The 18,157-nt window shown below is 41.1% G+C and overlaps 1 protein-coding gene across 1 annotated transcript in view; it reads right to left on the bottom strand.

The window, feature by feature from the left end:
* Positions 1–704: 704 nt before the first annotated feature.
* POLQ (DNA polymerase theta) overlaps positions 705–18,157 on the bottom strand; it is a 53,037-nt gene continuing 35,584 nt past the window's right edge. The window contains exons 20-30 of the mRNA XM_071433256.1: positions 16,896–17,089; positions 15,033–15,170; positions 13,539–13,713; positions 12,950–13,085; positions 10,422–10,537; positions 9,660–9,844; positions 9,203–9,314; positions 7,505–7,629; positions 5,900–6,053; positions 4,012–4,127; positions 705–1,182 (exon numbers count right to left, since the gene is read on the bottom strand). Of these exons, the coding sequence (XP_071289357.1) occupies positions 1,069–1,182; positions 4,012–4,127; positions 5,900–6,053; positions 7,505–7,629; positions 9,203–9,314; positions 9,660–9,844; positions 10,422–10,537; positions 12,950–13,085; positions 13,539–13,713; positions 15,033–15,170; positions 16,896–17,089 (1,565 nt within the window). The 3' untranslated portion in view covers positions 705–1,068. The remainder of the gene's footprint in view (positions 1,183–4,011; positions 4,128–5,899; positions 6,054–7,504; positions 7,630–9,202; positions 9,315–9,659; positions 9,845–10,421; positions 10,538–12,949; positions 13,086–13,538; positions 13,714–15,032; positions 15,171–16,895; positions 17,090–18,157) is intronic.

Raw genomic sequence — 18,157 nt, 5'->3', positions numbered from 1 at the left:
TTTTGAAGGATCTGATCCTGGCTCAGCTTGAGAAGCCCAAACTCCCAGGAAAACTTTCTGCCTCATCATAGGATCAGGGCCAAAGACACTGAGGCAAAGAGTGGGGGAAATCTGAGCAGGTTTAAGTGGGGCTCCAACAGGCAGGTGTGAGGCTTCCTTAGGAGAATGGCCTCTGAAGGAAGAGCCACAGTCACCACCACAGTGTAACAACTCCCCTCAAACACACCAGACCTCAAACACCAGCAAGGCTGCCATGTCAGCTGGCCAGACTGAGATAGTTTTCTTCTTCAGAAAAATATGCATTGCCATTTTAAAGAATGAAGCTCAAGTTTTTAACCAATTCATTGAGCTTCATTCTTTAAAATGTTTCTGCTGGTGATTTTGTATTAAGTCTAAGAGATGCCAAACAATATTCCTCCTCTTGAGGCCAGTTTGCAAGGTAGCAGTAGGATGAATTACAGCACTCAGTCACCAAAATGCTTTCTTAAAAGTCAGAGGCCAACCAAGCACAGGTTCCACTCACTATGAAGGCTGCACAGCTGCTCAGTGAGGAATCCAGCCAACTGTAAAGCCACTTCAGCACATGAGTGTCATCAGCAGAATCCAGTACAAGATAATCCTGGCAAAGGCCTGCAAAATTCTACATCAAGTGCAATCACAATGACTCTTTTTGCCCTAGACAATTATACACAGGCACTGCCAAATTATGTTTGCACCTTGTTTTAATAAGGTAATCCAGCTCATTTAATATGTAATAAATTCATTAGGCTTTGGGGGTTTATACAAAATCAAGCACCCTTGACAGAATTCATTTAAATATCCTTCTTTTAACAATTAATAATTTCACAGTTTAAACATGCTTCAGTGCTCTGACTGAGCTCTGGATGGTTTGGCATGGTGAGCTCATGCCAGCTTCCACCCCACACTTCAGAAGGCAGCTCAGTACCCTGCCAGCAGGAACACAGCCCAGGGGATCACACCGCCTGCAGGTGATCCCAGGCCTGCACCCTGCCCAGCCCAAGGTGCCTGCAGCCTCCCCTGGCTGCATGGCAAAGTCACACAGCACTGTCACAGCTCCAGGTCCTGCAGGTCTCCCCAGCTGGGGCCAATTTTCACTTTAACATTCAGTTTCACTGAGAGTTTGATGGCGTTTTCCATCTCATGTTTCACGATGTGAGCAACCTAGAAGAAAACATCAGGCATCAGACACAGACACAGCCTCAGTGCTCTGGGTTTCTGTCAATTGCTGGGACAGACAAGCACCTGGAATCCTATCCTGCATTTATTTGCACTGACTTACCACCAGTGGGAACGCAACCAAATCCTGATTAGTGCTTATGAATGGAGAAACTGTATAAAGCCAGTGAGATTTTATGCAGCACAGAGCTGTGACTGCTTCTGCAGTGTTTGGGATTACTCAAAAAAGGGGCCAAGATTAACTTTCTGTTAAACACCTGAGAGCCCTGAAGAGTCTCATCTTTCACTCAGCTGCACAACTCTAAAGTGTTTCATGGAGTCTGTTCTGAAAACTTCAAGCTACTGAAAGCAAGACACAAAACAAATTTGCCAGAAGCAAAAGAACGGTGGCTCCTCCGTGTTGTGCCAGCTGGAAAAGCACTCTGTGAAACACAAATCATAAACCTCTGGGAAAGCAGGTCACATTCCATGTGGGTGCTACAAATACTGCCCAGGTTCCCCCTCACTATTTAGTTTAGGCAACTCCTGCCCTCTAGTAAACAGATTAGGTAACTGTTCTCTGCTCTCCAAAAGTATTCCTAAGAAAACACTCATTTCAACACACAGTTAGGAGACCAGAAATTATTTCTTTCTGCAGCACTTTGGATTACAAGAGACTGGATTTTTTTTCTCCTGACTGTAAAAACCTACCCTGGACAAAGGTACCCCCCTTTCCTGCCCCTATGGCGAATCCAGCCTGTCCTGGATTGCTTATTTGAATGAATCTCTCAATCCACAGCCATCCCATGAACCTTTCCACAGCAGAGTGAAAAGAGGCTTTGAAGTTATGGTGATTCCTCAGCTCAGCTAAAAGCCACCCTTGGCAGCAGAGGAACTATTCAAGCTGTCTGACCCTTCCATATGTTTTCATAGTTTGCTGACAGGTAGCCACCATAGAAATTCCTCCACAGTTTTTGCTGGGGAATGGAGGAGGGGATTTGAGGATATCAGAGCACAAGACTTTACAACAGCATGAAGAACTAGGGGAAGATCTGTCTTCCAAACCCTTATGCCCCTACATACTGCATTTCAAAATAATCTTGATAACCTAGAAAAGTGCTTTGAAATAAGCTGTAATTCAGCACAGACAAGTACAGAGTGGAAAGAAGCAGGGTAGAGAATTAGGACAGAAATAATCTACTGCTCAAAAATAGGATGAAAAATAACTGCCTGGGCAGGAAAAAAAATGGGGTTATCAGAGATTAAAAACTGAACAGGGCCTAAGCAAGGCACACTGCTGTGAGAAAACAAGGAAATGAAATTCTGGAACATGGAAAATGTTGCTTGCATGACACACAAATCAATTTTTCACTCTATTCAAACCACTCCAGCTTTGATCAAGTTTGGGGCCCAGCAGATCAAAAGAAACATGAACCATACAGAAGGAGATTCTCTGAGAATGGTCACAAGTCCAGCACATGGCACCAGCAAAGAATATCTTATTTGGGCTGCTGCACCCAGAACCAGGGACAGCAGCTGTGCTGCAGGGCAGGGAGGAAAACCTGCTGGTTTAAGCAACTGCCCAGAAAAATCTATGGAGAAATACATCTGAAGGGAGTTAGAAAAGCTGGTAATGATTGCTCTTGAGGTTGAGGTAGTTAATGCAATAAATAAAATACAATAAATAATAAGCAAATCATTCACTTGTCTCCAGTTCTCCTGGGAACACCATGATAAACTGGAGTCAGTATCTAAAGATGTTAAAGCCTATACTCAGGGGATTTCAGTCTTCTACAGGAAGAATATTAGGAGCCTTTCAGTCTCAAAAACAGCCTGCCTAGACTGGAGCAGCAGATGTCTGAACAAAGCTAGCAAAATGAGAAAAAGCTCAAGCTGAGATTCAAGACAAAAATAGCAAACCTTTTGTTTTTATTTACATGGACGTATCGGTATTAGTATTAAATATACTCACTTAAATTCTTCACATATTTATTAGCACATATTTATTAATATATACATGCATGCTCAGGCCAGTCAGCACTGCTGAAAGCTCTGTCAGACAAGGAGTTACTGCTTTGCATCAGGAGATGACCTTTTGTCATCAGCAAAGTGCCTGCACAGAAGGGGAAGAAAGGAACCCCAAGGTATGGAAGCACAGCCTGGGAGCCTCCTGTGTTCATGCTCAGGACTTGGGAAACACTGAGCTGCCAACATCCAGCTCCAACACCTGCCCCTGAGAGGCTCCCCTGTGCCCAGGCCCTGGAGTGCCCTCAGGGAGGAGCATACACAGACATTTTAAGGGCACTTAAAAACCACAGAGCACATCCCTTGTACCTACCCCACTGCCAAGCAGCACCACAGTGCTCCGACCAGGAAGAGAAGCAGGTAGGGAATGAGGAAATGAGCACTAAAAGGATAGAATCCTCCTTTCCCTGCACAAACCACAGCTATTATAATGCATGTTCTGAGTTAGGCACCAGAGCACTAACAGGAAGGCAAAAATACCTCCAGATGAGGAAACACTTCCCCCTATACCTGTCAACAATATTAAGCCACTTCACTCATCAAGCCTCACAGAGAAGTTGCATGAGCTGCTGTTACAAGCAACAAAGCACAAACTGAAAATGAACTTCAGCCACGGGGATGGCTTGAATCCAAAAATCAAGGGATCAAGCATGCAAACATGCTTTTTTCATCCAGCTGAACTTTGTTTTCACAGCCCTTTCAGCACCCATGGAGGGGGGATCCAAGGAAGACAATGTGGGCTCCTAGAAGGAAGGCTTGTTTGAAATACAGCAACACAGCAGAGCTGAAAGAGGAGCTGCAGGGCTGTACCTGGATGACATCGTCCTCTGCAACTTCATAGAGGAGCTCATCGTGCAGCTGGAGGATAAAGAAGCCTCCTCTGATGGGATGTAACATCCCTGTGTTCCTCCTCCTCAGCAGCCTTCCTACACAGGTGAAGAGCAGAGTTGGTTAGCACCATCACACAAAACTGTGTTTCTTGTGTCCAAAACCTTTGCACATTCCTAATGCTGAGAAAAAGAAGGTGAGGACCTTGAAAATGAAAAAGCCCATGCCTACAGACAGAACCACAAATCATGGCTACTCTATCAATATTTGTACAGCTATTGAGGGAAAATATGTTAATGAAAAGTATTTTAGATATACACATTTCAGCATTACATTATAAAGACATGAATCAGAACAGAAGCAAGAGACAGTTGTGTCTCCTGAACCATCTGTTCTGAAAGTAAATTTTAAACAAAATCGTGCAAAGTTTAATCAGAAGCTGCTTTACAACATTCTCTCTGGCAATGAATTGGGATTCTGCTTTTCTTCCACAACCATTTTAATGGCTAGTTTAAGAAAGCAGTCAGCCTCCTGCAAAATGCAGTTTCTGAAACTGTAGCTCCTGAGTAGAACTGAGGAAGGAAGAAAAGAGCAGTTATTGAATAAACAAGTAAGCAGCTGACAAAACCAAGACCCTGGTGGGCCTTCCCTGACAAAAAAAAAAAAAGAAACAAACCCTTCCATGGTAAAAGCTGTTGGTGTTTTAAAATAAACAAACACCACCTCACACACAGAGACTCAAAAGTTATTTATTTCTCAGGTTAGCTATTAGGAGGACTTCAGTTCACAAGAGGATTTCAAGCCATCATCAGCTGCTCACACAAGCCTCACACTGAAGCAGCAATGTCGAAGCAGCCACATGATGCAGGATGCTCCTCTGATGGCACAGGCATCTCTAATTTGCTGAAAAATAATTCCTTCCATTTCTTGAAACACTCAGTATCAGAGCAGGGGAAAACTGTCACAAATGCATCCACTCACCTCCCTACAATTACACTGGCCAAAGGTCAGGAGCTTCTGCTGCTCCTAGGAGGGGTGGGAAACTCTGCCAAGCTCGTGCCTTCTACTCCTAGCTAACCTCTGAACCTGGTCTCTCCAAAATAAACTCCCTGACACATTTTTAGATGTTTGGCCATTAATTATTTAGTTTCCAAATCAGACTCTTCATATTAAGACAGCTTCATGTTTCAACTGAAGCATAAGAACTATCAAAGAAATACAGCTTTCCATCTCTTAAGAAGCCTTTATAAAATACACCTGATGAACAAAACATCATCTACAATAAGCTAAAAAAAGTCTCTGTGGCATTCCTATGGGAATGAGCATCCCAGCACATGTTTGCTATCTGTAGAAAAAAACTTATGCTGAAAAAACTTATGATGATAAGTGCTTCACATAATACTATTGTGAAGTCTCTGTACATCAAATTCCAGCCAACAAATTCCAAACTTATTTCTAACCAAAAAATGTATTTTTGGAACCAGAAGTGAGCCCACTCATTTTTTTTCACTGCCTCTGAAGCCAGAGTGTCTGCTCAGCTCCTCCTTCCTCCTTCTGAACAATTCTGTGGTGGCATCAGAGACCACATCACACATGAACTCTCACTGCCAACCTTTGCAAGACCTGTTCTGAGGTAACTGGAGTCTCTGTTCTGGTCACATTTGTTTCAGTTTGTTGAGCAGACATTCTTCCTCTTTCCTGATGACTTTTTTGCCCATTGAACAAAGCCTTACCACTGTCATGAAATAAAACTTCTCCCACCTGTAGGCCCAAAAGCACTCTTTTTTTTTAGTTTGGTTTTTGTTTTTTTTAATTAACATTAGTGACACTGAAAATCTTGCTCCAGTGTGCAAAGTAGAGGCAACCATACCAGTTTTATCCCTCTGGAAGGAGCTCTCCAGATGTCCATGGGACTTGAACACAGAGGAGAAGGATTCCAGACGTCTCTGAATATTCACAGTGGCTGTTTTGACAATATCTGCAGCAGATCCCTGGACAGTTGTATTCACAGCCTGGCGCTCTGCCTGAACACAGATAGTTGTTCTCAAAACTCACCCCCAAAAAATCAAATCCAACATGTCACATCTAGTTAATTAAAAATAATAAATACATGGCCAAATATACACAGAGTAAAAATTCCAAATAAGAGTTTGTTCTATCTGCCTGAGAGAAAGAAATATTAGAGACTAGCTTCAGACACAAAATTTCTACAGGCACCTGAAAAAATTCCACAAATTTAAAATTAATGAATATCAAGAGTCACACCTGTAAGAGTCACAACCCACAAGAAGGTGAAGCCTATACCCATGGTAACAGTTTCAAGGGGAGAGGAAAAATCTCAGTTAATGCAAGCACCACAAGACACTTCTGCCTATCTGCAAAGCCATAGGGGATGGACAACCGAAGGCAAGAAACTGGACTTTATGGCCTAACAATCTGGTCTGCCACCCTAAATCCTGACTGCCAGAGCATTACAGCTGTGCAAAAACACAGCAGACCACCATTTTTTTTTCAACACAAGCAACTTCTCTACTAATCCCCTCCTCAGACAAGAAAACTGTATTCAAAGTTTCTTCTTTCTTTGTTTAGAGCTGAAACATGTGCAAAGAATTACGAGGATGCTGAAATGAAAGTGAAGATAATTCATTAACTGGTCTTTAATATGATTTTAATGACTAAATCAAATTTGGACAGAAGATGCATCTAGAAAGCTTCCTGCTGAAGTATTTTTCAGATCAAATTGTGCCTTATTTTCAAAAGTTTTTTGAAAGCCTCCTTGTTTCCCTGTCTCTCCCCCACTTCCTCCCTCTTCTACTCTAGTCTTTAATTTCACAGCTTCCTACTGAGAAGTATAATGCTTTCTCCCCACAGAAACACCTTTCTAGGGAGTCAATTTACTCTTCCTGAAGTAAATCTATGGCAGAAGTGTCCAAAATTACCTGGAAAAAAAATTATGCTAGTGCAAAGGTGTATACTAAGTAAATATTTATCTAAGAAGTTAGAGCAATTTTCCTTTCAGGGGAAATAAAAAAAGGAACAAATACCAAAAAATACAGGTCTTAAATGCCCTTTCTGTTCAAGTGGTGACAGCATGTAACATACAAAGACTGCTGAGTGGGAGCAACTCAGCCTGAAGAGTTAAAGTGTAGCCCTGTGTGGAGGCTTTTTAAAATCATGTCCATCGATTTCAATAAATTACTCACTGCAGCTCCAGTGTGGGAGTTCTGAAGTGAGGTGAGCACAGTGATGACAGCTGCACACCCAGCCACACAAGGCTGACGTCAAACAGGCCATGACAAAAGCTCTGTTATTCACAGAGTGACTGAGGGAACAATGAACTAAGCAAGAAGTGGAAGGTCATGACTAAGATGGCTCACAAACCTTGTTAAACTGCAGACATGGCTACACAAAGAAATCTGGCATTTTAAAAATAAAACTAAAAGAGAGTTTAAAAAAGGCACAGCACTCAACATACATGAGCTTTGCTGTAGGGGTTTGGGTCTTTGATAGCTGGCAGGTAGCGGCGTCTCCCCAGGATGGTCTGCACAAACCCATCTCTGCTGCAGTTCCGCACTGTCTCCCTCAGGAACTTCTGAACCCCTGTGAAAGGAGAGAGGAAGTTTTCTGCCATACAGCTGATGCTCTGTACTGACCTCTCACTGAAAGCAGTCTGGGGGCAGCCAAGCAGCACAGAGGAAATCCTTTCAGTTTCCCAGACCCCATCAGTGGACAAAAGCACACCATCACTCATTCAGCTCTGCTGCAAAACCTGTTCAGACTTTTGAGGTGGAAGAGAGCACACAGTGTCAGGATATCTGGCTGTGCACAAGGAGGTAGGAATTCCATCCTGCCCAGTGCCCAGGCACAGAGGGTCACACATTATTATTGATAATGGAGAGGTCAGAACCTGGACCAGCACTGGAAACACAAGTAGTAGGGAGGGAGTAAATTGAAAGCAGAAGCCAGAGCCCTTGATGCCTCAGGCTGCCTGACTTCAGGCTGTGTCCCTTCAGATTCTAGGATGAAAGAAAATCACCCACCTGCACTTTGCAAGGGAAGGAGCAAATCCACCAAGAGTGTTAAAAAGAAACTTAGGTCAAAGAAAGGTGAGACAGGGAAGAGTGAACTTGCACTGCAAGTTCAGGTAACAACTGTACTGAAGTGGGAAAAGTTAACTTCAGACAGTTTCTTTCCATGTTTACATATACATATATATAATATAAAACATAAAGGAGATATTCAAAATCAGGACTGACAGCCTAAGTGAATTCACTAGGTATGTCATTTAGCAGTCAGCCTGGCAACACCTAGCAAGTGAAAACCCACGAGAAGTGAAGTTACAAAATAAGGTACGCTGCAGTTTGTATGCACACACATGCACCAAGAGAGGGGAAGCAGGAAGTCTTTCCTAATGGTCATGAAGGACAGACAATTCAGGAATTAATGGAGACTAAACAGAATCTTTACAGAAAACTGTTTTTCTGCATCTGTCTCTAAAGAAACAAACCCTAAATCTTCAGAACATCATTTTCCAGCTCATTTTCAAGTCCTGTGATTAGAGCTAGCTGCCTCTTGTCCCATTTACCCTCCATTCTTTTTCTGATTGCAGCTCTATTGTCTCTACATCTTTCCTAAAAATTAACATGCTTCTTTGAAGCATAACCATGTCTTTTTACAAAACAGGGGAGAGCTACACTGAGCAGCTGGATAAAAATTAAAAGGTAATATGCAAAACAGTTTAAACTCCATGAAAGCAGAAGACAAAAGCAGAAGAAATAAATGGTTATATTTAAAAATTATAAGAAGCATGGTTCTAAAGTTGTCACAGCATAACACTTGAAGCTGTGTGTTTTAATAAGGAAAAGCATGTTTCTCATTCAGAAACTGAAGAGCTTTAAAATTACTCCTCAGGGCTTATTAATTAATTAAAATAACAAAAAAATTATTGTAAGAAGTAAAGAACAAAGTCCTAAAGGTAAATAAAACCAGAGAGAGTAAAACATTACAGAGTATCAAACTGCTACATTCATGACTGGACATTTTCAAAATGAAAAGCATTTTCAAGAGATATGAGTAGTATGTTGAGACAAATTTAGGATTTGAAGAGACATGGAGAGAAGGGATTAAAAACAATAACCACCACCACTCAGCTCCCAAACAGCCATATCCAAACCTGTGTATCTTGATTTGAAGGATTCAATGTAATTGGCAGCTTCATTTTCATCAATCCCCATCTGCTCTCCTAAAGATTTTGCTCCTATTCCATAGATGATTCCATAGCAGATCTGCCAGAGGAAAGGGTGAAGAATCGCAACCGTTTGGTCAGTCATGCAGAGAAAGCAGAGCCAAAACAAAACGTGATCCACTGGAAGGCAAGTGTATGGAAACCATGGCAAGTATTCAAGAAGAGACACCCCCTCTGAGTCCAAGCCATTCATGCTGCTTTTCTCCACCCTCATCCCCCAAAAAAACCCCAACATCTCCACTTGCAATGTACTGAGAGTGGGAGGACAGACAAAGCAACTGCTGAACAATCATGGCCAAACTCAAACAGAAAAACATCTGCAATGTGTTGAACACTGAACCTTCCTGCCCAGAAAGCTGCTATTGAATTTTTTTCCTAAAGTTACCTGCTTAGCTTGTTGCCTGGTCCTGTCTCCCACAGCTTCGGGATCGATCATTTTCCATTCTGCTGCGATGCTCTTGAAGACGTCGGTACCGCCATTCAAGGCTTGAATGAGGCGGCAGTCACAAGACAAGTGAGCCAGGATCCTCAGCTCCAGCTGAGAGTAATCAGCAGCCAAGATTAAGCCACCTGAAGTCAAGAAGTTATCAGAAAGCATTATTTCATAAATTACTCCAATATTCCATCCAACTTGCCAGCAAGAAGGACTGAACCTGTCCTTTATCTTCTGCTCTGGGAGTTTTTCACAGCAATTTCTACCAAGACAAATTCTTGCCTGTTTCCCCAATGCTCGGGCCTGCATGCTTTACATCTAGTCACATTTAGAATCCATCAAAACTATATAAACAAGTATCTGTCCAGGTGTCTAAGACAGAGCAGGCAATGTGAGAACTGACATTTGGATAGAAAGAACACTAGGTAGAGTGCACTTTGTGTATTAAGAGCTGCCTTAGCTACCTCTTTAAAAAAACAGGTATTCTTTAAGAAGAAATGAAAGTGTGAACATGTGAATGGTATAATTTGAATACTTTGCCCAACTGAAACTCTCTCTTTTATAGTCATGTGAATAATTTTGAAGGCATGCTAACTACTGCACTAGTTTTCCAAGTAGGCTGCTCAGACACACATATATCCTTAAGCCTTCATTATATCCAGGATTTTTCCTAACCATATACTTAACAATTGCAGAGCAGGACTTGGGCATTACCTGGGAAAGGAACAAAAGCATGCCTCATGCTAACAGAAAATGGTATTCCTCTTTCTTCAGATCTGTTTGCAGCTTGAACCTTTAGCCCATTAGGCAAAATGGAACGCTTTCTGCATCTGTGGAGAAAAAATTACTGCCCTTCACCAATTTCTAAGATACTAAGAGATGCATAATCATTTTTACCACAACAGATCAGTAAAAACAAGTGAGACACCAGCCTCTATTCAATTTTTCTGGGCAATCCATACCCAAATTTGACCATGGAGGAACTGGACAGAGACCACATAAACATCTGAAAGGGATTTATTGATCCCAAAAAAGATTTAGGGATAAATCTTCCTAGTACATTCAGGATTCAGTTCAGAAATTGGATAATTCTGCTCTAAAACAGGTGAGATGAATGGCCCCAGATCTGTGATGAGCTTATTCCAGAAAGGCAACGGAGTCACAGAAATCCTAAAAATTCAACACTTCACCTTGAGTGCCAAGTCTCTCAACATCATTCTCCTCTACAGAATGCATACACCAGCCCAGAGGCAGAAAAATCCCCCCCCAACATCACCTTCATTACTGCACACACACACACATTCACAAGTAAGCCTGTAAAATCAGAGCAGAAGTTGCAAAAGAGGTGCTCATAACACACTGCACGTTTCCTCCATAAAGAGTGAGGGAAATAGTGCCCCAAAGCTGCTCAATTTTCTTTTCTGAGGCTAAAAGTTTACAGTGTCATCCACATGCTCTGCATCCTCTCAGGGCTTGCTTAGGTCTCTTGTCCACTAAGCCATTTGTAGCTGCAGATGGAATTGTATCCATGAGCACATCCACTGAACAATGCACAGCTCTGACACCATTCACATCACAGTCTCCCATCAGCACCAGTCTACCAGACAGTCCAATGGGCTCTTCACTGGAAGGCAAAAAGCCTTTTTAAATCCTTGATGTCTGGATCAGGGATCTGAGGAAATACTTCATCAAAATGAAAAGCTATCTCTGAGATCAAGACTAGTTTCAGCAGAGCACAGAAAAAAACACCATGCTCTCTCTCCCTTGTGCACTTCCTTTTCTTCTTAAATATTGGCTTTTCAGGCATGGTAGGGATCAAAGAGATGAATGCACAAAAATCACAGAAATAAATTTTCAAAAGAAATAAAGGTGAGGAACAATTGCATGTCTGGCTACTGCAGACAATCACACTGTTCAGCATAGGTTCTCAGTTTAGTTAAATGTGTAAGGGCTTTATACCATGACCTAATTTAGCTACACTCATTTGATCAGAAGCTTCTTACAACAGGAGGAAAAAGTAGCAATAGTGGTTAGTAAGATAATAGACAGTTTGGACCAAAGTCTGGAAGGCTGATCAGACTTGGCTGGATTGCAATTTCTTTTGTGCCAGGAGTCATTTCTGTGCCTGTAGGATTGCCCATCTTCCTAACACTGTGGCTGCTTAACTAAGGAATGTAGGAAAATGTAGGAAAAGACAGTCTGAGAGACCTATCAGAGTTCTTTGATGGGCTCTTCTTTACAGGGAAGACTCTCAAGAAACCAGCACAGCTCCCCAGCCATCCTGAAAAGCTGCTGCAAGCCTGAGCACTGCCACAGCTTCATCTCAGAATGACATTCCTGCCTCCATGGCTATGCCTGGTTCTTCTGAGATGGATATGAACAAGACCCTTCTACTCCTGGGTTCTTTTGTCATTACTTTCCCAAGGCGGTTAAATGCATGGTGGTAGGAGGCACCAGATAGAAGAAGCAAAAACCTTCTCAAATTTCTCACATCTTGCTGTGGGGAAAAAAGCTTAGAAAAGTCACTCAGGTGACACAACTGGGACAAGAACCTGAATGGAAAGAGAAACTGAAAGGGCAGAAAAGCATCACCAAGTAGGAAGCCTCAAAGCTCACAAGGTAGATGCTAAAAGATTGGTGTTTCACTAGACCTCCACACAACTGTTAAGGCATTGGCATGTAATGCTGTCAAGGTAGAACTGTAGAATCATAGAAAACAGGGTATTTGGTTAAGAGAAATCAAATTTAGAAATCTTCCTCTGCTATCTAGTAGTTACTGCAGGTCACTATCACAAATGAAATTATTAACAAAGAATGAAAAATATGTTCACCCCTGTTCCTTTAAAAAGGAACAGCATAAAACAAATGAATTTTCTTCTGCTTCTTCCACAATATTCAATGCTCTTTCAGAGTAGTTCTTAGCAAGTCAAACCAGATCCTAACTTCAGTTTGGTTATTTTCAGACTCAGGCTTTCCATCCAACAGCTGGGAACATAATGCTAATCCCACTTAAGGGTTTCATAAAGAACATCAAAAAGAAAGCAAATAGCTACGTGAAACCACATGCTATTAGTATCATTATGTCTTTCATGTATCACTGATTTTTAGGTATTTATTCTCCTGTAAGAGAAACACTGAAGAACAAGTCACACTGACACGACAGCAGCCACAGGTGAAGGCAGAAAAAAGAAATTTGACAACCCGACTACATTTAGACAGAAGATTTGTCAAGATCCTCCTACCTGCCCCCCAGTGCAGCACGAGAATTAACATTTCCATGGGCTTGGGAGGGGGGGCTTTCTTCAACCACAGTTGGCATTTCAATCTCAAAATCTCTTGGCACATTCTGTATGTTTGGCTCTGCGAAGCTTACTCGACCTGAAAGGAAGATAGGGCACAACTAAGGAAGGGTCCAACAGGAGTCTCTAACTCAATACAGCTGCACACACTGCATCTCCAAAATACAATGGCCAGGAGAGTGAGAGGACACAACCACTGAAAAAAATTTTTTAAAAGGAAAAGTAATTAGTGTTTAATGGGCTTGTGATGGTTCCCCATTTCTGTATCACTAATAACCTGCTCTGGAGTCAGAGATTTACATGGTAATATGTGCAAGAAATGAATAATACTGCTCAGTGAACACAAAAGCTATTTTAAATACATCTGGGTTTTTAAGGCAGACATATGTCAAACAGATGTACCAGTATCTTTGCTTGGTTGAAGCAGAGCACAGGCTTCATTTCCTATCTTTTCCTCTTAGAAAAGCTGCACACACATACAAAAAGACAAAAAGCCAGTAAGAAACTGAGGTACTTGCACACATTTGTTCACCTGTAGCTGTGTGAGTCTGTGAAATTGGGTATATCCTTTCCATTCCCAGTGCAGAATTCAATCGCTTCTCCCTCTGTAGTGGAAACACCACTTTAGTAATGGCATTGTTGATCCTCCTCCATTCCAATATCAGCCCTGGCAATGGGTGAAGTGTCTTTAATTTCTCCAAAACATCCTTGTGGGAAGAAAAGGGCACAACTAATCAACGGCCTTTAAAACTTTATAAATAAAGTTTTTGCTGCTCTGCAGGAAAAAGTGACTCCTTCACTCACAGTGAGCTTCCAGTGTCACTGCCTTAAAATTAAATCCATATCCTCTCCATTTACACCACCTACACCTGGGTAATCAAAGCACCACCTGACACAGCTGCAGTTTTATTACCCACGAGAAGACAATCACTTCCCTCTGGACTTCTGCACCCTCATCATCACTCTTTATCTGCACCAACCAATAAACCACCTGAAATGATGAAATAAAGCATCACTTGCCATAGGTCCCCTAAGTTGTCTCCTCTTGTCCAGCATTAATGCTTCTCCTCCATCTTCTTGCATATTTTTCTCCCTGCTCTCTCCTATCTGTACACTAGGAACACCAAGTGAAGCCCTTGACCACGCTCCTGGTAGACAAAGCTGATCACTAGCAATCAAATCCTTTCAGTTTAATCAGAAATGTGAAGGGACTAACAAGAATTTCAAAAGACAGTGGCATGCAAACATTTCTCAAAATAACTTTTTTTGGTGTGTGCTGCAGGCAGCTGCAGCCTCATCCCTCCACATCACAAAAGGAGGAAATCCTCCCTTTGCTTCTTGCTCCCTGCTCTGCCATCACCACTGCACCCAATGTCTTCACTGCCACTTGAGTTCCAGAAATCAATACTTGTCTTCTGAGTACAGACTACACTGAACAAGGGGAAACTAAGAAAACAACACAGATTAATGAGTCCTGAAAACAGGAACATATATATCTGCTAATTCCACTTGTCTGGCAAGAGCACCCATTAGCCTGCAGCAGCTGGTATTAATGCAGGTCCACAATATTTATCAACTGGCAAGAATGTCAATAGCCTTCACATTATACAAGCTTCTGAGGTACTAAATTTGATAAGCCATCAGATTAGCCATTCTGAAGACAAATTCTCTGAAGCAAAAAATACAGATTTGATCGTAGCAGGAAGAGAAAATATTGTATTTAGTCGACATGGTATTTAAGTATCTTTCAAGCTGATGTGGAAAAATTCTTCTGCTATTGGCTTTACAAAATTATTGTGCTATTTTGGTCTTACACGTGATTTGGGAAATCAGATTCTGCCTGATTTACTCTTACTGAAGCCTGCTATTTACAGGCATGTCCTCACTGCACTCAAGCTTTAGGAGAGTAGGAGTCACTAATTCTGCTAACAGAGAAGGTAGAACCCAGTTTGAATTTGCAGTGGTAACTGGAGGAGCAAAAGGCAATTAAAATTTACTTTCAGACTAGAAACAGATTTTACTGTACCTTGGTTGTACTGAACTGCTTGCTTAGCCTGACCCTGTTTCCTTTAGCAGTTGCTCTTCTGGTGTAACCCAGGGTTTTCTTGTTCCCTTGGACTTTCACATCTCCATTTTGTGGCAACTTCAGCTCCAGGAATAACACCTGAAAGAGGCCAGCATTTCAAATCAGTTTCTGCATGCTGCTCCCAGGAGAAAACAAAAGCAACTGAGCACTTAAACAGCTTGTTCCAGCCAAAGGATAGTACAAATGCTTCAGGTAATTAAAAAGCTGATTAAAGATCCCAGCTATCAAAGTCATTCCTCCTCATTTTAATTAACTACGAAATGCAATTTAAAATCTCATTTTCTGAACACTCTAAGTTTAAGTTCAGAGGTATGTTTTTAGAAAAGGTAATTAACTCCATTCAATAAGTGAGGTTATTACTGACAGTCAGCTGTAATAAAATGTAATGTTCAGATGACTGAAAGTGGGAAGAACATTGGTGAAAAAAAAAGAAGTGGTAGCAGGGAGCAGGCTTCAGAACAATATGAATGGCACAGAAAGAGGTGGTCACAAATACTTCTAGAGAATAGCCAGAATATTAGTTTTTCAAACAAATTGCCAAAAAGCAGAAAATTAAATATATGCTCATTTGGTGACAGACAGAATACAGCTCCTAATTTTTCACTTTATGTTTCTATGCAGCATGATACACTACTTAGCAGCTATTGTCTTTGATTTCACAGCTGGCAGAAGGGAACAGAAAGCTTTTCTCCTGCCCATTTACGGCACAGAAGTTTTACTAACACAAAACTAGAAGGGTAAAGTTTCATTAACTTATACAAGGTACTTTGCATGACTGGTAATAAATTTCCACATGAGATACAAGCTTCTGTAGTTCAGAAAACAGCATTTCAGACAAAACTTTACTTCCCCTTTTCCATGAAGCAGAGTGAAACTGAAGTCAAGCATTATTTCAGGAGTCCTAACTTAGACTACTGTTACTGAGCAAGACTTCTACATTTGCAACAAAGAAGGAATATTTCTGGGGAATTTCTTTTACTGATAGCTGCTTGCAGATTTTGACTACTTTCATATAAAGTACAGCCCCTCCATGAGAAAATAGTATATGGAGAAAAAATAAAAGAGAAGGGGGAGAAAACCATGCACAGCAGTTTTAATAGATTTCAATTATTCCAAGTAATGTGCATTAAAAAAAAAAAGTTAAATTCTTCAGGAAAGAAAGCTTTGCTATTTTATATAGAAATCTGTTTCTTAGACTTTAAAAAGTAGCAGTTCTTAAAAAGTTCTTAAAAGCAGACAGCAGTTGATTCAAAACTTTTAAAGCAGTTTTTCCTCCTCATTCATGCATGTACAGGGGGGCAAGGGTAACAATGCAACTTTTTCAGTACAATTCTTCTTAGACTCAAGACTACATGACACCAAATCACATCTCATGTGTGGGACACTGGCATTGCAAAAAAGCTTCTCCAGTGCTGTACAATTAATCCAAAATACTCCAAAAGCCATTTAACTGGCACATCTTCTCATGCACCCTGAGAGGCCACGGTCTTATACAAACCACATCCTTATTTTCACTTGGTTTTTACTTCCAAAATACACATTTCCACTTCTACCTTCTTTATCTCTGCTAAAGTTGACAGAAACCAGAATGATCAGTAACAAGCAGGAGAGACCCAGCCTTTTGCAGGCAGCAAGCTCACAATGAGTGTAAGGATAAATGAACTCTCAGCAGAGCTGGGTTTGCATTTTGGATTTTCTTCACGCCATCTTCCCATGAAGAATTCTTTTTTCTTATTTTAGCCAAAGGCTCTTGATGATAACTTCTGGGGAAGTTCTCCCCCTCCCACCCCAACCCTCATGTACCTCTGCAATGTCATCAGGGCTGGTCAAGGAGAAGCTGTGCCCTGCCAGCTGATATGCCTTGGTCTCAATCTGGCTCAGTTTAGCCTGCATGACCTGTTTCTGGGTTTCATAGGCTGTTGTGCTGAAACCAATGCCATTCAGCTCCAGCAGAGCCAAGCAATAGTGGGTGGGCATCTCCACTTTAGAAAATACATCTGTAGTAAGTACAAACCAAAGAAAATCTTTTATAAAACAGATCAACTGCAGATAAACACATTCATTTAAAAAATAAAAAAAGAAGAATCCTCAGTTTTGAAAATACTGAAATGTTCTGACACACTAAAATCTTCTACTGTAGATTTCATTTAAATACTTTTGTTTCTGGAATAAGAAATATTCCATAATATGAAGTGTTCCAGAACATCCTATCACAAAGGTACTAAAGAAAGCAGCTTCTGTCAATTTTTTTTCTAAAAAATACATGTCTCCATATATCAACATTTTATAAACTGCAGACATTTAAGCCTTACTTAATGTAAGGCTTTCTAACTTGATGCACATTAATTCCACCACCCACATCTTTTTAAAATGTTCTAAGGTTCAACTGTAACAATCATAAATGATGTGATAAACTTGCAATAAAATGCTTCAGCAGGATTGGACCACAATCCTCAGCTCTGGATATAATTTAGGGGAGACTATTATCATGACCACCTATAGTATATTTTTGGGGTTTTTTTTGATGGCTTGTTTTAAAACAGCACAAGCACTCAGCAAACATAGAGGATCATTCACTATGGAACCACAAGAGTTTCATGGAGACAATGCATACATGACAAATCATGCTATTTGGGCAGGCCAAAGAGCAAGAAATCTCCTTCAGAAAACATTTGAGGATTTTAGGAATTACTTCTGACAAGAAAACCCAAAAACTTCTGAAAATGCTCATGAGAAATCATAGACAGACCCACAAGTCCCTCAGAATGGCCAAGGCACTCACCTGGGAGGTACAAATCTGCTTGATTTAGAGACTTAGAATAGACTCTGCTACAGCCTTAACCACTGGAACTGGTGGAGATTGAGGATATAAGAATTATATTTTAATTTTTCTTTCAGAATATTTATGCTTCCAAGGGAATTTCCATCTTTTCTTTTATGAACATTTTGACAGAATACATTTAGGTAAGAACTTCCAAACCACCTCTCTTCTGCACGGATCATTCAGCCTGTGGCAGCACAGCTGCATTTGCCTTCCATCTTTGCCCCCAAGTGGAGGAGGTCTC

Source organism: Agelaius tricolor, unplaced genomic scaffold (assembly GCF_023055355.1).
Source record: "Agelaius tricolor isolate 1412-34295 unplaced genomic scaffold, bAgeTri1.0.p SCAF_9, whole genome shotgun sequence".
NCBI lineage: Eukaryota > Metazoa > Chordata > Aves > Passeriformes > Icteridae > Agelaius > Agelaius tricolor.
The sequence above is the reverse complement of the archived record's forward strand: the minus strand, read 5'-3'. Positions and strand labels throughout refer to the sequence as shown.